Below are 21,222 nucleotides of genomic sequence, written 5' to 3' on the forward strand. Positions count from 1 at the left end.
AACACAACAAATGCTGAGCTGCAATTCTTGTGGTCTCTCTTGCCCTCCCCCCCCTCCGCCTCTCCCCCACATGCAGGAGCAACTCTTGGATGTGTTTAACAAAAGAAATATTGAAGCAACGCACAGTGCATTGAAAGGCAGCTGGGGAAAAAAGCAAGAGATGAGTGGAGCTGATGGAAGATCTGAGGGGAGTTCACAGCATTATTTCACCTCAGAAAAGAATTTGCCTGCAAAAAAAAGAAAGCGGGACCCGAAGAAGGGAAAGGTAAGTGGGACCTAAGACTATCTTACCTCTGACTGTGACACTGGCCGAAGAGGAGCTGCTTCCTGCCTCATTTGAAACGGTGCATACATAATGGCCGGAATCCTTGAGTTTAGCCAGAGGAATTTCAAGTGAGGCTATTTTGTCTTCAAAGAAAATTTTATAATCTTTGCCAGGGGGGATTTTGTTTCCATCTTTTGTCCACTCTACTCTTACTTTCCTATCTTCATCTACCTGGCATTCAAGACGTATCTTCTTATTGACTGCTGACTGCACTGATTGCAAAACTTTAATAAAGTGAGGCTTGTCTATAATAACCATTTCAGCCTGGCAAACGTCAGCCCCAAACTTATTAGAAGCTTTGCAGGTGTAAATCCCCCTGTCACTGGTGGTGAGAAGGGAAATTTCTAACATGTGCTTGTTTTCTACTTTGGAAATCTTGTAGTGGTCCGAAGATGAAATGGTTGTGCCGTCTTTCTGCCAGGCGACGTCAATGACTGGAGTGCCCGAAACGGTACACAGGAACTTGGCGCTTTTGCCCGCAAAAGTGGTGATAGATTCAGGTCTGGTAAGAAACGTTGGCGGAAGTGCTTCTGCAAAATAAAGGGGTTCATTGTTATGCAGAGATGGGGAACAGATTATGCTGTCTCCTCATTTGCCGGGGACAGAGAACAGAAAGGGCAGTCTGCCACAAGTCACTCTTAAACAAAAGAAGTCAGCAGCGAAGGAGATAAGAGGTATTAAAGATCATGAATTTAAGCTTTTGGTTTTGTACTTGGATCTATATGATGTTCCAGAGCTTAAAGGCATTTTAGCTCTGGAGCAATGTACAAACTAAAGGAAATAAAACTGAAACCCAGAAATTCCTTTCCTAAAAATGACACATTTGTACATGACTCCCTCAAGATAGTCAAGTTTTCTTATGTTTCACAGTTCGCACATCCTTCTTTAGGCTCTAGCATCTGACAAAGACATCTTAGCAAAGATCAAAAAGACTCTTCCCACAAAAAGTCAGAGTAAAAAAAAAAATAATAATAAAAAATAACCAAAAAAGCCCGCAAGATGCTTAAAAAAAAAAAAAAAAAAAAAAAAAAAAGAGAAAGAGAGAAGATAATTGCATAGTTATCAATAGATTTAAAAAAATAGTTTTGCAAATTGTAACACCGTTGAACTGTCTTTTGTTTGTTTAAGAGGACCCATCCCCCATCACACAGAGTTCCCCTTGGAAATGGCACCCGCACGTTCAGGCAAGTGCAGCTGCGTAGTCTGCCTCACAAGTATGTCTGCAGGATAAATGTAAGATACAAGGATAATCACACTACCTACTACACCAAAGAAGTCAGATTTAAAATCGTACGTTTGCTCATTGTCTGCAAGTGAAATAAACCTTCAAGAATGTTATCACAAAGCAATCCCATTCTACTGACAAGCTAGTTCCTTCCACCCTTTTGCCACTTTGTATTCTCTCCTGAAACTTTTCACACTGGTTCTCTTTTCTAGGTACAGAAAGCATCTAAAAGAGCATTTTTGAAAATCACTTTTACTTGTCAAGATTACGTATGGATTACACATAACAGTAGCAATCAAGAGCCTTACCGTAAATGTTTGCGAGTATACCAGGGTAACCATTTCAAGATATCAAGATATTTAAGATATTGAATAAAAAAAGAAGTGCTTGGGACTCTGTACTTACCAGTTACTGTTAAAAAGGCTGTAGAGCTTACGCTGCCATGCTGGTTGGAAGCCTTACAGCTATACTCTCCACAGTCAACAACCTGAGGCCTTGGGATCTCCAGCGTGGAAAGGTAGTTGGAGGAGCGAATTGAGTATTTGTCCCCATCATAGATCTCTCGGCCAGCTTTGTACCACTGGAACTTGACATTAGGAGTAGTTTCTACTTCACAGGTAAACTTGGCCACGTGGTTTACGGCCACCTCCAGAGGTTCAAGCCTTCTTCTCAGGATTGGTGCAACTGAAACCAGAAGCAGAGATTAATTCAAAGCCATGCCCACTATAACTGTGAAAAGTAAGTGAAGGCACTAACTGAAACAAAGCATGTGATCTTGCAATCCATATAAGATATAAAGGAAAAAAAAATCTGTAAGAAATGAAAGTAGTACAATGTTCAGTGGACAGATTGCAATGGTGCAGAATAACATCAGGAAACACAGTGGTGAAACCACAAAAGTGATGTGCAATAGCAACATGTAGTAATAATGCAATTCAAACATATACCACGCCATCTTGGAGCCATGCAAAGTGACAATGTGAATAAGAAATTGTGCAAAAACAGGGCAACGATCTGAAGATTGGATGCAGTAGTGATGAAGCGTAAGAGCAGATTCACTTCCTGGGTGACAGTGGAATGAAGTGCTCAGGACTTCAGTGCAGTTCATCCTGATCTTGGCTGTATACTGTGGAAGTGAGAGACTACAATGTGGTAAAAAAAAATCATGAATAAAGAGAGAAAGGAGACCCTCTGATTAGTGCTGTGATTGTATTAGTATTGTATCTGTATCCAAAGATACAGATACATAATGGGGCAATTTCCTTAGCAGAGCAGTGTATTAGAAAGGTGGTCTTTTATCCCCATAATCCAACCTCTTTTAACAACTGTGAGCTTTGCTGTTGTTGTTCTTTTTCCACCTTGATTCAGTGCCTCACAAGTGTACTCTCCTTGGTGGATCTCCCCACACACTTGGCTGATCACTAATTTGTATGTGTCTTGATCTTGCAAACACTTGAATTTGTTGCCTGAAGACACCAGTTTACCGTCAAAGTACCAATTCACCTCTCTGACATTTGTTATGACAGATACCAGAGTGACACTCTCCCCTTCCTCCACAATAGTGTTAACCAGCTTGCTGTGTATGATAGGGTAATTCTCTTTACTCAGCTCATCCTCTAGATTCACACCTTTAGTTTCCAGACCCTCTCTGCCCTCCTCCTCATGTATTTTTTCCCTTTTCTCCTTCCTTTTCAGTATTTCTGTGGGTTTCTCAACAGGAACGCCTGCAGGGGCTACATCAGCAGTGGCTGCCGCTGCCCCCACATCCTTGATTTGGCCATGTTCCATCAGAATGTTGACTACTTCAGCAGATAAAGGCTGTTCCAAGGGTATTTCTGCCTCTATAGTTCTCTCAGCCTGCTGGGGCTCCAGCTCAGAAGCTTCATCAATGGATTTTCCTGAGTTAAGTGAATGAGGAGGGCTTGGCAATGCTTCAGGTTTTTCATCTGTCAAGAGGTGCTTTTCTTCATAAATAAGAGAATAGAAAGCCTCCTTTAATACTTTTTTCTGGTCAGCTATCTCAATGTCGACTTCTGCAAGAGAGACTGGAATTTCAATGGGATTGAGTCCTCCTGCGGTCACAACATAGGTGCACAAGGCATATTTATGTTCCTTGGTGATTTTTAGTGCCTGTACTTCAATGCTTTCTTTATCAGCCAACCACTCTGAAAACAAGAGGTTTTGCTCACTTACCACTGCAGCTTTTAGTGCATCTCTGATTTGGGACTTTATATCTAGGTGACAGCTCTTGGGAACCTGATAAGTGAGCTGGCTCTCTTTGGTAAAGGCTTGGCTTGTCCAGAACTGGCTAGCATACATCATTTCACAGGGCTGTCTTCCTACCTTGGAATACTGCTTAAGTGGGCTAGCAAGACTGATAACGTGTTCTTCCTCCAAAGGCTGGTTTTCTTCTAGTAGTAAGGGAAATCTCACAGCCTGTCCCTCACGGATTCTTGCAGCAAAATCTTCCTCTGCCACTTCCAGGGCAGAAATGTTCTCCAGGGGGACAGCATGACCCTCTGTGCACGTCAATTCAGAGGGAAATCTGGGTTCAGCCTTTAGCTCTCCTTGCATTGCCTGGAAGCCTTCTACGACTTGAAAGTGGTCACCATACATGACATAGCTCTCAGTGGTGCTTGATACCTGTTGAAAGGCTTGGGAAACTTCTGTCTTCAGAGCAGCCATCTGTTCTAACTCCTCTGGGATGACTTGCTCTTTGGGCAAGAACATCTGTGCAGCCACAGTTCCAAGGCAGCCTGGCAGTGGTGTTTCAGTTGCCACTTCAGGTGAAACACTTTGGGGGCCACCAGGGAGGGTCTGAACCAGCTCCGCCAGAAGCTTGTTGTTCTCCTGCGTTGTGGCTGCCTGGGTCAGCATTTCTTCAACACCCTGCACAGCAAGGCAGGTTGGTGGCAGGCTAGGTAATATGCCCTCCTTGGGCAGCATGTGCTCCATCTGGCTCATCTGGAGCTGGAGGAGAGCCTGGGGTTCCCTCATGGGCTCAAGGCTAAGGGCTCTTTCTGCAGTGGGAAGCTCGCTGGCCTCCTCATAGGACGTAGGACTTTGGTCCTCTGTCACCATGGAGTGCTGCAAGGCTGGACTCTGATTGCACACAAGATGCTCCTCAGGCAGCACAAGGAGCTCAGCAGAGCATACAGCCTCACCCAGTGAATTCACTGCTCGGCAGATGTACAGCCCAGTGTCCTCCTCAGTGCACTCCTGCACTGTCAGGGAGCCTGAGCCATCAGGATGGTGAGCCACAAAGGAACGTGCATCCAAGAAAAGTTGCTCGTTCCCCTTGAACCACTCCACATCAGGGCATGGCTGCCCAGCTACAGTGTACTCAAAGACAGCGGTGAAACCTGGTGCACACTGCACACTCTCTGGTACCCTGGCAAAGCAAGGGGCCCCTTGTGCCCGCTGCTGCACGTGGAGGTGGGCACTGCACGTGGCCTCACCATGCACATTGCTGGCTGTGCACGTGTACTTGCCCTCATCCTGCATGCCTGCATAGGGGAGGATGAGGCTGTGGTCATTTCCAGCAAACACTAATTTACAATCTGTGGAGGGGGTTAGCTTCACACCATTGAAAAACCACTGGATTTTGGGTGTGGGGCTTCCAGTAACAGTAACAGACAGCCTAGCTACATCTCCCTGCCAGACTTCAACATCTGAGACCTGTCTGAGGAAAACAGGTGCACTGCCCCCCTCCTCCATTTTCTGCTTGCTTTGACTGGAGTAAACTGGTTTTTCAGACTCAAATTCAAGTGTTTTTTCTCTATCGGGCAACTGAAGGCTGCTGCTGTAGCCTTCACTTCTTCCTTCCTCAGAAGACACAGTAAGAGAACTAGAGATGTCTGTATGGAAAAAAAAAAAGTTTAGTTTTACTAGAACGTTTAAGTAAACACTTAAAACAGCAATAAGCAGCTAAGAGTAACGTACAGCTGTGTTAGTGCTGTATACAATACAACTATTTTTGTATATTTGGAGTGTTTCTTACTACCATACAGCAGGTACACAAGGTTATCCTTCTATCAGATACTTACCATACACAGCAACCCATGCTGTGCCGTCAGGTTAATTAAGAACTTGCCATATAGATTAATGTGGGCATCTCATTAAACTTGACATCACAGTATGGTTTAGACATAATCTCATGGATGATTTAGTGAACACTGAAAATAACAGTCAAGCAACAGTGGCGCATTTCACAAATATAGTGGTATGAGCCTTATTTATAGGCACACGCATACAAATAAATAGAACAGCAGTGCTAAAGCCCTGATTAATTCAAAATACCAAGAAAAAGCAGAATGTCAGATTCCAAGCCGGAAAAAATACAAGTTTTCAGCACACCAGCTCTTCCTCTGGTATAGTTACTTAATTTCTTTCAACTCTTGCATGTAACACAAGAAATTTCTGCTCCCTCAGAAGAATTCTCCGGTTTTTATCAATAGAATCTTTAAGTTTAAACACTGTTATTACTAAAATAATGAGTTTGCATTCTTGCTTTACTGTCATTTATTTGACTTTCTGCTTTTAAGTGGCACAACTCTGCATATTAGAACTCCTATAATACCAGAAAAAAATAAGAGCACTTTGTTTTTTCTTCTTGCTGTTATGAATTTAGACCCTTATGTGATGGACCACTTAGTTCTAATGGTGGTTTAAAATGTGAGGAAACAAATGGAGGAAAGAATGTGTTGTCCTCACATTCTTGACAGCAGAAACATCAGTGAATTCTGAGGTTTCTGGGAATGGAACAGGATATCCAAGAAAAGCACAGCACAAAAGAAAATCTTTAGAAATCAGATATTGTTGTCCACCCAGAAACAAATTAGCTCAGTTGTTGCCCATGATATTTGATGTTGGACGGACACTGAAGTTGTTAAAAAAGAATGAAAGGAGTGGATAAATATCTCCAGTTATTCTAATGATGAACCTTGATAACTTTTCAATTACAGCATCTTAAATTCCAAAATTTATTGTGAAATAATAATTTTTGCTGTACTCAAATAACAACTATGAAGAAGAACAGAATATGCCATACCCAATTCTTTCACATTAGCTCTAGCAATTATTAACCTTTCCACAAATGCCAAAGTATACATGATATAACACTATGCATGGTGACTACCTGAAGAGAAGAGATGCTTAGATGAAAAAGAAATTACACCAGTCCTTTAGTAGAATCTAACAGCCTTGTTAAACCTGTAGGACAGCTTCCTCGAAAATTCAGTGTACTACTAAATTTGAAGATGGACAGCTGACCTGGGCCATGAGAAAATATAAAAATTGCAGAAGATAAATTATAACAACACACGAGATGGCTTTATACACAGGAATGAAGAAAAAGTTAATGCATTTTGGTTTTGTTCCTGTATATTTATGCCAGAAAAAATACACCGATTTTTGTATTTTTCATATTGTAGCTGTCTCTGAAATGAATAAAATACAGGAAGCAGTGGACTTAAATAGTTTACATATTTATTTCACAAATTAACCATACATGTTAACATACAATACACATTGATGACAAACATATGTAATCCATCCTTTTTTTTTTTTTTTAAAGATACATGATTTGTGAAAATGAAGAGCTTAAATTTGACAGTGAATTCTTGACTTTTTAAAAAATTCCTATGAAGGTACAAGGAGGAGAGGTGGTCAAACATGGCACAAGGCTATACCAAATATCACAGAGGAAGCTTTCTCAAACTAAATTTTTTCAGATTTCCATTGTTGTAGCACTGGTTGGATCTTTATAAGCACACCATAGTGCTCCTGGCCAATTTATGAAACTTAAGTTCTTTAAACATACATAAATCACAAACAGTACTGCACAAGTAGACATAAATATGCCCTGCCTTATGTCTCAGATGTGGACATGAACTGGGACTTGTTTGGGTACAAGGTTTTGAAGCAGGATCATTTTCTACTAAAAATTTCAGCTCATGAATCTGCAAATTAAACACAGGTCACAATCACTTAGGACCTAACCAAAGGCTCTCTGACCTCATTGGCTTTAGACCTGAAAGACCCTTCATGTCACAGCTGACACAGAACAGAACAATTCATCCCACTTTTCCTAGGGACCTCTGCTGCCTAATAATCTATGCAAGGAATGGATAAGGACACATCAAGAAACAAGTAACACCATCACAATGTTGGGTCAGACACTCTCCCTTCTCTTTCCTACCACCATTATCTATGAGAAATTACAATTGCCTCCGCCTACTAACAACATACTTAAATATTTATTACAGGGTCATGACTGGGAAGAAAATTAAGTGACATGATTATACTAGCCTAATCACTCCAGTCATTTTCTCCACATGCTGGGTCATTAGAACTAGCCACTCCTGCAAGTCATGTTTATACTGTGCAGCACAACTGGGCAAAATGAATCTTCTGATCAAAAATTACTATAAACGATGGAATAGTTTTAAAGATTATTGAGGTTTTGAGGCATATTGACCTCAGTGTGAGAACGCACAGAACTCAGAAATAAGAACAAGCATGACCATTACTGAATATACTACAGGAATAGCTTTCTCACACTTAAAATCATCATGCTCCTTGAAGCAGTTTGCAAGGCAACTGCTAGTAATTTGTAAATAATCTGATTTTTCACAAAATTAAAGCAAAAATAATTTGTGGTAAGGGTTCTTAAACTTTGGTTTCCATGCTGGCATATAGGCACCTGTAAAGCTGGCACATGCATTGGCACTATTTAAATTCTGCTAAATATTAATAACTTTAATACTTTTAACATGCTTGCTCATTCAGTTTAGCACTGTTGATCTAAGATTAATTCAGTTCTGATTTAATTATGTGAACTACTGCTGACTCCTCTTCCTAAATGTTAGCATTAGTTTAAATACAAAAATATATATTCATACTGAGAACGATAATGTAAAAATCTCTTCTGCTGAGAAAATGCCAAAGATAACTGAATACATTTTATTTATTTCTGGTCACCTTGAAACACAGCACTCTTATCTGTTACTAATAATTGCTTTTTTAAAAAAGGAATCTGTATTCATTTCTAATGCCTAACAAGAATACTGCATAAAATTTGTATTTTAATACTATATATATTCAGTGAGTGATACTGGAATACGGGGACAACAAAAAAATTATATTAATGAATTTACAGTTACATAATTGATGTATTATGCTCCCTTTCCTTTCTCTTTAACTTTTAAAGATACAGTACAAAATAGATTTTTATGTTTATTACTTGGTAATAGAGTAAAAATCCTGTCCAGTCCCTACTAAAGCAAAGCCTTCTCTTCCCATTGTATTAATTTTCTTTGCTACAGAGTAATCCAATTGATATAATTAAAAAAAAAATCAGATACAACAAAGTCAGTAGAGTGAAGTTCATGGTAATAATAGTTTTGCAATGATAGAAACTGTAAACAGGATTTGAATTATACTCACATTGTCTGACACAACATTGTGAGAAAGGGGTGTATCAGCTTAAGGTGTTATTTCACGGAACTATGTCCAAACTAAAAAGCAGGCCAAAGTTAGTATTGTATAACCATTAGTCTACAAGAAAAAGGCAATTTCTACATTTTTAGGTGATTTCCAGCCTATGAACTACAAATACAATAGCACTAGTACAGACACAGGGCTATATACACTATACAAAACAAACAATTCCTGCATATGAGTGTTAATTGAAATATCTTTACAAGAATGAGTAAGGAGCTCGGGAGGAGTCTGAAATACACCTCAGTTCAGAAAGTATACACAAAATTTATTCACACTGTAAATCTCACTTAAATTCCTCAACAAAAGCAAGTTTAAGTGAGATAGAAATATGCCCACATGGGGTGAACTTCATCCCTAAAGAGATGAAAAACAATGCCCCTAAAATTACTGTTGCATTTTTACCTGCAGTGAGTAACAGCATAAAACATTTAGTGTTTCAAAAGAGACTCTGAAATAAGTTATGGAAATTCAGTACAATGTTAACAACGCACAAGTCTCAGCAGTTCCTACCCTGTTAATTGCTATACATTTGTATAGCCCACTGTCATTTTGCATCAAATTGTCAATAGTAAGGCTATGAAAACCACCTTCCTCTTCCTGCATATAGTACCGGTCCCCTTCCAACAACATCCCATCCTTGTACCAATGGACACTCGGGTGAGGGGAGCCAGTTACGAGACACTGGAAACATGCTGATGCACCAACAAATGTACTGTAGTCAGAAATGAGAGTCAGAAATTTGGGAGGAACTTCTGCAACCTGGAACTCAAAGCTGCAGCTCTCTGTTTCCTCCACCCTAGACTCAACCTCTTTCTCTTGGGATGGCTCTCTGGACACATCACAATTAATGCTGACAGTCTTATCCCCTTCCACTTCATGCTCTTGTTCAGTCACCTCAGGTCTCCCAGAGTCCTCAGCACATGGCTTAAACTCACACTCCATCTTTACTTCTGACCATTTTTCTGACGTCTCAGCCTTACTTAAAAGCAAGTCACACTTCTCAGGCCTCTCTGGTTCACTGCCCATGTGTGTCTCACTGCTTGCCATAGCACTTGCTCCCTGCAAGTCACTCCCTGTGACTATGACAGAGCCTTTACACATCGCTTCTCCAAGCCTATTGATTGCCTGACAGTGATACCAGCCACCATCAGAATGACCTACGTTAAGGACCTTCAGGCTGTGAAGTCCTTCTTTCTGACTTACTACGTACTTCCCTGCAACAGGTGTCACACAGGTGTCACCTCTGAACCACTGCACCACTGGGACAGGCATCCCTGTTACCACACATTCGAAGACTGCCTCTGAGCCTTCTGTAACTTTCACATCTGTAAAGGGCACAGCAAAGCGGGGAGGCATTTCGGTCACTTGAAAATCAATTTTCACATCCTCATTTTCCTCTGAGGCGAAGCCTGAAACTTGTTCCAACAGGGCAAGTGGAAGCACATCCAGGGAGACAACCATGCTCTTCTTATCCGGGCTAAACTCTGGACTTGTTATGATTTTGACCTGCTTCTCAAACTCTCTCACCTCATTCTCATCCAGCTCCACTTCCAGGAGGATTTCCTGTGGTGAAGGTGACCGTGAGGATGTGTCTTCCTCTAGGTCAAACTGTATAACATGCTGGTGGGTCACAGGGGGTGGCAGTGCTAGTGATCGCCCATCTTCAGGCAAAACTTCCACCTGGGCAATGCTTTTAGCTTCCCCAACAATGTTTACTGCATGGCACAGGTACTGTCCTTCATCATCTTTCTGAATGTTAGTGATCTCCAGCACACACTTGTCCCCATCCTTCTCTACCCGCACTCTCTTATCCACCTCCAGTAGGGATTTATTGTGATACCACTTTACTCCTGGCTCAGGCACACCTACCACCTCAGCCACAAAACTCAGTGTGCTGCCCTCATACAGCCTCCTCCTGCTTAATGCCTTCAGGAAGGCGGGTGGCATCTCATTGCCTGATGGCTCTCGGGCTTCACGAGGGGTCCTAAACACCTCATCCCGTGGTGGCTGCTCTGGAGCCTGATACCTTTCCTCGCAGGGGGGAAATACTGCCAGGGCATCCTTATATTCCCCAATGGGTGTCCAGTAGCTCTCTGGTGGTGTGATGTCCCCTGATGCTGAGTGAAGTCCCTCAAAGGGTGTGAAGTAGCACTCAGAGGATGTGTTGTGCTTTGAATCACCTGAGGGTGTGGAGTAACGTTCGGGTGGCATGCTGTAGTTTGATTCCTCGGATGGTGTGGAGTAGCGCTCAGGTGGTGTCCTGTACCCGGAGCCCTCAGATGGTGTGGAGTAGCGCTCAGGTGGTGTCCTGTACCCGGAGCCCTCAGATGGTGTGGAGTAGTGCTCAGGTGTGGAATAGCGCTCAGGTGGTGTTCTGTACCCAGAGGCCTCAGATGGTGTGGAGTAGCGCTCGGGTGTGCCGAGTGGTGTGTGGTAGGATGCTGATGAGGCAGTTTCAAAGATCTCCACTGAGGAGGGAGGTGTGTAGAAGCGGTCTGAATCAGGTGACTCCTCACCACTCCCACTCTCCAATTCTATAGATATTTCTGACTCAGGAGAGAAGGGCCGGATCAGCTCCTGCTGGTTTTTGTAATAGTCATAAACTGCGCTGAAGGTAACCTCCTCTACTTCCAAGGAAGTGATGGTTTCTCGCTGTTCCTTCTGAACTGTGCCTTTGATATTTGGAGCTTCCTGGATCCCTGTTGACCTTAAATACTTAGCCAAGGATAAATCAGGTTCTGGCTCTGAGACCTGATCAGCACTGGGCTCTGGACCTGCAGAAACATCTTCCCACTTTTCTTCTCCATCCAGGCTGTTCTCAGAGGCTTCCGTAGTGGAACTTCTCTTCTTGGCCCAAGAGTCATTTTTTTGTTCCTTCTGTGCCACAGAATTATCCACTGTTAAACCAAGTATGAGTTTCCCAAACGAGAAGTCCTTTGCTCTGTTTGGTTCCTGCTCGGAGTCCCCAGGCTTCCCCTCGGGGGAACCTGTGCTTTCTATCTCACTAGTGGATAAGCTCACACCTTTTTCAAAGACCTTTTCTATCCTGAAGCTGCCTTCCTCCTCTGCTTGATGCCAGGTCTGCGGTTTCTTCTCCTGTGCAGCTTTTTTCAAGTCACTGATGAAGGTGTCACTCCCGAATTCTGTTGGCTCCAGTCTCTCCTCACTCTCCCTTACATGCATTTCTTGTACTGTTCTTTGGAAATCTGCAGAGGACTCCAACAGATAACTGTGAATCTGTCCCTCAGGTGAATCCCAACAAACATTTGCCTCTGATTTGTGAATTTCTTCAGCAGATATCCGCTCTTCAGCAGATGTGATACTGCCGAGGTTCCCATTAGAGATTTGCAAATGAGGTTGTCTGATTTCTTCCTGAACACTGACTTCCTCCTGCTGCATACCATGACTTGGACACGGAACCTCACTCAGAGACATCTCTTCCACAAGCACTTCACATTTGTGCACAGGGGAGATGAGCCCAGCTTCTCCCACCTCCACACTCTCTAAAGCTGTGGGAATTTGCACCTGCTTTGTGTTTTCCTCAGCTGGAAAAGGCTCCACAAACTTCTTCAGATCAAATATGATACTGGTCTCATCAGTCTCAGATGGCAGTAACTGCTCTTTGAAATGTACGTCTGAATGAACCTCAACTTCTTCAGTAAATTCCTGACCTGAATTTTCTATGTCAGGAGGAGGAAGAATTAAATCCAAAGAGTAGATGTCCACATCAGACTCTCTTTCTTGCAGTAGTTGTCCACCAATGTTTATTTTATGTGCAGCTTTCCCAGCATCAATCAATTCTTCCTTATGAAGACGGTCATCAACCTCAATGTCCTGTTCAGTATCTACTGATCTCTCTTGTTCCTTAGCCCATTCCTCCTGCTGCTCCTCTTTTAGGAGACCTAATGAGTCTTTTGAAGGTGTGCTACTGTCCTGTAGGTGGGGCACACTTGGCTCGTCAACAAGAGACATGTCAGAAGCCATTGCCTCCCAAGCAGAAGCATCACTGTCCTCCAAGTAGCTGTCAGTCTCTTCTTGCATCAGTGCTGATATAGCAGCAGAGAACTTTAGATCCTCGTGCTCCTTTGCCAGAGTAGACTGCTCAGAGGCAGGCACTTGCCGTTTCATTTCTGTAAGAGGTGACTTCAAGATATCCCAGGATAAGCTGTCTGTGTTTTGTGCCAGCTTGTCACCTTCAGCCTCCAGCTCCTCTGAAAAGTGGCCTGAGTCCTTGGCCACAAGTTCATACTTTTCCCTGGATGTGCTTGGGTGTAGGACAGTGACATCAATTCCAAAGTCATGTTCCTCAGAGACTGCTTTTTCACTATGCTGTTCCATCTCAGAAATATCACCAGCATCCCTCACACACTCTTCTGCATAACCCACTTTCTGCTTTGCACAAACCTCCCTGACATCCAGCAGTATTGTTTCCCCTATCTTACTTTCTCCAAAGTCCTTTCCCACCTGCTCACCAGGTGAGGGAGACCACTGCAGGGACCAGGGTAGGTGGCCTTCTTCCTCCTCAGAGCACGTGATCTGTTCCTCTTTTTCCTTCCCAGGTGTACTGAGAAACAGGTCAGGGTTCATGGCAGGGAGTACCTCAGCGTCTCCATCCTTGCTATACAACCTTGATGCACTAGGTTGCACTGTAAGCTCAGAGGCTGACTGTGCTGTTCCAGCCACATTCTTGGCCACACAACAGTACAGTCCAGCATCTGAAACAGAGACCCCTAGGATGTGTAAACGGTGAGTGCCAGCCTCACATTTCTCAAAACTCAGCCTCTCACTGGCAGAGAGGTTCTGGCCATTCCAGGACCAGGTCACAGATGGTGGAGGCTGCCCAGACACACTACACTGCAAAACCACTGCCTCCCCTTCACAGCAATGGATACGTGCTGGGGCTTCTAACACAATTTGGGGTGGCTCATTTCTGACATCAAATGAAAACTTGAACTTGTGTTTTATGGCAGGCGCAGCCTGGCCTGGAGAGGACTGCATGGTCTCTTTCATCTCTGTGTCTTGCTCCGGTGTTGGAGTAGGGGCAGTGATTTTGATTTCTACAGGCAGTGACAGCAGGTCTGAGTCTGGAAAAGTATTTGGCAGCCCCTGCTCTTCTGTAAAGGCCAGACTTACTTCCCTCTCCTCTTTCTCCTCTTTTTCTTGTTCCTCTTCTTCCTCCTCTTCCTTTTCTTGTTCTTTCTTTTCCTCCTCCTTCTCTTTATCCCCTTCTTCCTCCTTCTCTTCTTTTTTGTTCTCCTCTTCCTTTGCCTTCTCCATTTCTTTCTTTCTTTCCTCTTTCTCTAACAATGTAACAACCTCATAGGCCAGCATCCGCTGCCTCACATGGAGTGCAGCAGAGGTGCTAACCGAGCCCAGAGGGTTGGAAATCACACAGGTGACTGTGCCACTGTGCTGTGGGAGCAGGGGCGAGAAGGTTAATGTAGAGCGGCACTCTGTGGTGTGTACTGCAGTGCCTCGGATGCGTCCCACCGGATTAGTGTTGTTGTACCAAGTGATCACTGGCTTTGGGCAGCCATGGAAGAGGCAGGAGAAAGTGACTCTCTGTCCCTCTACAGCCTCCTGGGGCCTGACTCCCTGGACGAAGAGAGGTGGGCAGGGCTCCAGGAGCCCACCACGTGCTTTCCATCTCTTCTCTGCCACCTTGGGCATGCTGTATTTTTCGACCTCCTGCATCTGGAAGGGCTTCGAGCCATCCATCTTGCCAGGTGCCTCAGGCGGGCAGGGCTTCCCAGAAGGACCCCCCTGTGGCTCGGACAGGAAGGACTCCTGCTTCTTTTTCAGAGCTGCCCTCTTTGCCTCCCGCAGCCGCTGCAGCTTCCAGCGGATTTCCTCATCCAACAATTCCTCAGCATTCACCAGTTTTCCACTGCGCTCCCTACCACGTACTATCTCCAGACGGTGAGACTCCACTGATGGCAGTCTCTGGAAACGTATGGTCCGTACCCTGCCCCGGGCTGAGAAGTTTGGCAGCTGCTGCTCAGCCTCCTGGCCCTTGTCAAAGGGCGAGCCAGTGCAGCGGAGCACCACGCGCAGCCGGTCCTGGTGCCGCTGCTGCAGCAAGCATTCCCACCTCTCCTGCACTAACTGCACCTTCCCTACACGGCCCGAGTCCTGCTGCTCACTGCTGCGCGCCACCAGCAGTGAGGCAGCAGACTCAGCTGAGCCCTCGCTGTTAATGGCGAACACCCTGTAGCTGCCGGCATCGTGCTCTTGCACGTCCTGCACCTCCAGGCTGGCACGGTGCGTGTGCTCCTCGCTCTCGGTGCGGATCACCTTGCGGCAGTCCTGGTGGACTGGCCGATTGTTGTGGAACCATGCCATATGAGGTGGCGGGCATGCCACCAGCTTGCATTGGAAGACAGCAGGGTCCCCCTCCAAGACGGACCTACACTTGAGGCCCTGCATGAAGGTGGGTTTGCAGTTCTGGGAGCAGCCCAGCACCACCCTTCCCCCATGTCCCTCGGTGTTCGTCTTGCTGTGCCACTCTGGAAGAGAAGGGAGGAGACTGGGTTACAGTGTGCCTCGCTCTACCCATTGATTGATTGAAAAAAAAAAAAGCAATTGAATTAAAAAAAAAAAAGGGCATGCAACAGATTTCATCACACACCCAGGAAAAAAAAAAGGTAATTCACTCACCATATTTGTTCGAATAAACGCAACGCCTTGCTCTGTTTTAAAGATTGACACGAAAATCGTTCGTTGTCTGTTCTTTCTTCAGACTGTGGGAATTTCTTCTTGAACAAGCAAAAATGAATTTCAAAACAACACGTTCTTCTGTGTGTGTTTTTGCTGCCTGGAAAAGCTGCATGTCTTTGAGTGGCAAAGAAGAAAATCTTACCTGACTTGCAGACAGTAGAATAAACGCCCTTTCTGACCCCTCTGCTTGTAGATTAAATGCTCAAACAATTGAGAAAAAATATTTTGAAAAGATATAAAAAAAACATAAGTAATTAGCTAACATGAAATGAGAAGGCGTTTATTCGAACTAATACAGCCACTAACAGTGTTATGCACAGGAAAAAAAAGCAAGCAACATGAACCACATATGCTATCTGCAAGCCAGGGTAAGAGATGTATAATGATGAATTAATGTATGTAAATGAAGTGCAAGGAATCAAAGGAAATGTATAGCTTCCACATACCCTGAACAACAAATGTATTCTAGCACAATTCATTCATTCAATAATGTTCATTGAACTGACTAGGTTAGGTTGATAACTTGCTTAAAAATAATGTGATTAAGATTTGTATAGCTTCTTACTGAAGTAAACTATTGCATGCATTCAAAAGGAAATTGAACAAATAAAAGCTCTGTGAACAGCTGCAAAGCATGAAGTAAAATTTCAAAACATGGCTGCAAAATCATAAATTTGAAGTTTTAAACATTTTAAAACTTAAATAACCTTATAATGCAGATAAACCTTTGCATATCAAAACAAACATGCAACATGTTCCAATATGCCTCAAAACGTGTCTGTCTTTCCCCATCAGACACTACACATAAGCAGATAAAAGCTTTTCACAAAGTTGCTAATTACTGGTACTAATTATTCAGTGTGACATCAGTAGTGACTGTACCTTTCACTTCCATTTCAATCTCTTCCTCTAGCTTCTCATACATAATTTTTTCAGGAGCTAGAAAAGAAAAAAAAAAGGACTTTTGAGCTCAAATTGCCAATCAACAGTTTATGAAGTAAAACATTCAATCTCTTGCAAAGATACAGAAATTCACACAAAGACACATAAACGCATGCCAGACAATGCAAATATTTATCTGATAAACATTGAGAAAAGAGCAACCGAATGCTTTCAAACTTGTTTGCAATGTATACTTTTCTACAAGATTTATGTTTTTTCGCAGGATGGGGGAAGGTTTCTAATGGAGCATGCCTTTATCATGCCTTAAATCCCTGAAGAAAACATTCAGCAATCCACAGGCTTATCAGATGTTTATCATCTCTTATCAGATCCCTGAAGAAAACATTCAGCAATCCACAGGCTTATCAGATCTTTATCATCTCCCCGGGAAAGAATGTACTGGAATGCAATGATGCTGTGCAAGAGGAACTGATACTTGGAAGGAACATGCAGTTGCCAACCTGTCACTCTCAGATGGGTGCTGCACTCGGCTTGTCCTGCAGGATTAACTATTCTGCACTTGTATGTACCCTGGTGGTTCTGACCAACTTTCAACAATCTTAAACTGCACAGTGGCCCATCATGTTTTAAGGAACACAATGCAGACTCCTCAACTATGAGCTGATTGCACAGCCAGACCACACAAGGTGTAGGCACACCCTTCATTATGCAAAAGAGTAACACATCGTCTCCTTCTTTTACAACGGTTTCTGAAGGCAGAGTTTCAAGAAACTCTGGTTTTCTGGCATCAGTTTCTGTGAAGTCTTCGCATGGCACAACATCAGGATAGTAGACCCTGCTTCTTTGCTTCTCAGCTTCATGTGATCTTTGGGATGTAGATATAAACAAGCTCGAAGTTTTCTTTGATGACTCTTGTTTAACTTCAGATGCTTTAAACTGACATTCTTTGGCTGCTTTAAAGCTTTTAGTATCTGATTCAAGAGTAATTTTTGTTACTGCTTTGGCTTGTGCTTCTTTAGCTAGGTAAGAATAAAGTTAGGAAAAGGATTAGGTCAGATGTTTTTCAGGAATAAAAAGCATCCTTACATTTAGACGTAAAACAGCTGTATGTTAGGTGGGGAAGAAAAACAAACATTAATTCGTTCTGAAAAGAATGTCCAGCATATTAAGGCTACAGGGCTACTAAATATGAGAGGTTTATATATTTTAAGAGCTTCCTTTCTGCTGGGACTAAGCCTAAATTCTACTTAAGCCTATGAGACCTTCATTACTTGGTTCATAAGGCGTAATACAAGTCTATCTTTGCATTAGAGAACTTCAGTGTAGAAAATAGAAGCAGGCGATTATGTAAAGCACTTTACACAGCTCAGTAGTAAAGAAAGAAAATTCAACATGTAAGAGCCAAATCAATGTTAGAAGGTCAATGGCTTCCTCATTATTTTTCTGCTCCCAGTATCTTCAAGTTTACAAATACGATCACACATCTAGTGTGGCAATAATGCATTTTTAGTTTTCAGTAGTGGTAACACAACTAACATTTTAATATAATGATGTCAGGAGAAAGGGAAGGAGCTTATATCTCAGGGCAAGTGAAAGGTAGAAGGCAATTCAGAAGTGCAGTAATACAGAACTTGCACCCATTAATCCTTTCAAGCATATTGCCCGATATTGCAAGCCTGATATATGGGAAATAGGTTGGACCCCTCCAGTCTGAAATAATCACATACGTAGTTTAACTGACATGCTTTACTCTCTTAAACTTCAGCTTCAGGAATTCACAAAATGCAAAAATTCCTATCTGCCTGTTCTGCTTTACAGCTCACTTTTCATACCAGGAAAGATAAAAAGAATCAAAAGACACAAAAGACTTCTGTTATTTGCTGGAAAGAGGTATGAAGTTACAACACTTATTAACAGAACCATATATGTGGAGGGGAAGAACCAAAGCATAGTTACTAGAACTTTCTCAATTAAATACTGATTATTAAGGACATTTGAATGAGCCACAAGCTGTGATAATAAAGTTGCAAAACATGTCATAATTTTTAAAGTCAGATAACCACCTTTGACTGTTAGTATTGCAGCAGTTGTTGTTCCTCCATAATCATTATATATAGTACAACTGTACAGTCCTTGATCTATCAGCTGAGCATTTAAAATTGTGAGCTGTAGGACACTTCCATTTTGTGATATCTTCAATTTTTCTGACACTTCTATCCGTTTACCTTCATGGGCCCAAAGAAACTCAGAGAAGAATTCGTTTTCTAAGGCACATATGAACTGAGCAGTATCACCAGATTTCACAGTTAGGTCTCTGAGTTGCAGGAGAATCGCTGGAGGAATACCTTTTGTTTCTTGAGCAGTAGCCATAGAGATTCTGGTGCTCTGAGATGTCTGGGAAAGGACTGTTGTGTGCATGGCTTCTGCTTCTTCAACTGATGTAGCTTTCATGGTCAACATTTCAGATATGCTTTCAAAAACCTGTACACCCGATTCCTGTGATGGTTGTTGCATTGATTTAAATTCTTTTCGAAAAGCTTTTGTATTCTTCTTTGTGAAAGGAGTAACATGAAGTTCTGATATAGCCTGTGACCGCACAGACTCTTTTACATCTTTCCCAGAACTTTGCCTATCTAGGGCTTGCACTGTGTAATCAAGTAACAAAAAAAAAAAGTTAGTATCTACAGAACTTTACTGAGCCATGCTCTGAACAAAGTCATACAGCATGGAGAAAGAAAATGAATGATCTTCATTTGAAAACTCAGCATGCCAGATGCACTACGCTCTTTACAGGAAGAATATCCATACACAAATATGAATGACAAGTGATGCCTAGTCTAGTCATGCAGCTGATAAATAGTTGATGGTTTTTTCTTCTTTGACTTGACCGTTTCAATATGAGATGGCTTATTATGAAACCTCTTATGAGGTATTTTACTTTTTTCTTCCCCCCCCCCTACAGAATAGGGTGAAAATACCTCAGTCAATGCTGTAACCATTACTTAATTCCAACCTTAAAAAATCTGAACTTCTTCAGTAGGATTATCCTTATTCTAAACCTATGTCAAGACAGAAATTCACAGATCTCCAGGTATGTTAAACAGAAGAAATGAAAGTGGTTGGGTTATAGATGATAGGTATTATTAACATTAGCTGCTTAAGAAAAGGTGTGAAAGGAAGAAAGAATATTAGTGACAGTGTGAAAGTGCAGTATACAACAAACTGAATCCCTCTGAAGTAAAAATGGGGCTTTACCTTCTGCAGTCACTGTAAGTGTAGCTGTACAAGTTGTTTCTCCAGCACTATTTCTTGCCTTGCAAGAATACTGGCCAGCATGCTCTAGAAAAGCATCTACTATTATGAGCATAACTGTGCCTGTAAACTCATCAAAGTGGAACACTAAGTCTTTTGCTGGAAGCATGAGCTGTTGATTATGAAACCACTGGATTTCTGGTTTAGGCATGCCAGATACTCTAGCTTGAAATCTGACTGTTTCCCCACTGCAGACCCTGCAGCATGAAATAGGCTGGATAAAGATGGGCCTTTGGCCAAAAGTCTCCTCCTTAAGTGAAACAGATGAAGAAACATGCCAGTGGGACTCTGCTGTAAGATCTTCAACCTTTTTAAATCCTGAAAAGAAGCATGCCAACTTTTAATTTCTTTCCCTACACTACATTTTCTCTCTCATTCAAGATTTCTTTTCTAACTATTACAGCAAGAACTATTCTAAAACATCATCTATAAAATTGCAAAAAGAAAAAAAAAAAAAAGGAAATAATTTATGGTTAAATAATAGCAAGAACAATATAAAACCTTAATAGCAAATTTTCCAGACAATATTTCTTCTTTAAAGCTTTGATCAGTATTTTATCAGATAGTATTTCCAGGTTATCCTTCAGGTCCTGTCCAACCCAGATTATTCTATATGTGAATGTGATTTTTTTTTTCGTCTTCCCAAGACTAATACGCACCATTGTTAACATGTTTTCAAAACTTACTTTCAAAGTAATATTTTTCATACAAAAACTCTTACTAGGCTCTCCTCAAAATAGAATGCAAGAATGTGAAAGCAAAGCACTTCCATCAGAAAAGAAGGTATGTTTGGTTCATGCAAGATTCTAATAGCGGAGAGAATGAAAATGTGAAATGTATGAAACACTGAGAAACTGTGACGCATTTTGGAGACACACAAATGTGTTGTGGACATTGTAAATTGTAGCAATGAGTTAAGTGAAAAGACAACATGACAGACAAGCACTTACATCAGCGTTATGTTAAGATTAGTGTTGGAACATGACCTAAACAAGATATCTTCTTTAACTGCACACTGTACCTTCCAACTTCAGGGTGGCAGTGCTTGTCACTTGGCCCACGGAGTTACTTGCTACAAAGGTGTAGGTGCCTTCATCCTCTGGATAAGCTTCAGCAATCTCCAGCTGGTAAGTGTCTTCAAACTGAGTCATTCTAAAGAAACGTGATGGCTTGATCTCTCTGTCTTTGCTATACCAAGAGACTTTCAGATCTGCTCAAGCAACAAAAAGAAGAAAAA

General features: G+C 42.3%; 1 protein-coding gene across 11 annotated transcripts in view; it reads right to left on the bottom strand.

Moving 5' to 3' along the window:
- Positions 1–21,222, bottom strand: part of TTN (titin) — a 240,223-nt gene that overhangs the window by 183,803 nt on the left and 35,198 nt on the right. For 7 of the 11 annotated variants that reach the window (XM_048953102.1, XM_048953108.1, XM_048953107.1 and 4 more), the window contains exons 43-46: positions 21,007–21,195; positions 16,653–16,709; positions 2,864–5,407; positions 1,956–2,234 (exon numbers count right to left, since the gene is read on the bottom strand). In XM_048953102.1, the coding sequence (XP_048809059.1) occupies positions 1,956–2,234; positions 2,864–5,407; positions 16,653–16,709; positions 21,007–21,195 (3,069 nt within the window). Of the gene's footprint in view, positions 1–291; positions 856–1,955; positions 2,235–2,863; positions 5,408–16,652; positions 16,710–21,006; positions 21,196–21,222 lie in introns of all 11 variants that reach the window. The other 4 variants (XM_048953111.1, XM_048953110.1, XM_048953109.1 and 1 more) reach the window with 2 other exon arrangements.

Source organism: Lagopus muta, chromosome 8 (genome assembly GCF_023343835.1).
Source record: "Lagopus muta isolate bLagMut1 chromosome 8, bLagMut1 primary, whole genome shotgun sequence".
In the NCBI taxonomy this organism is placed as follows: Eukaryota; Metazoa; Chordata; class Aves; order Galliformes; family Phasianidae; genus Lagopus; species Lagopus muta.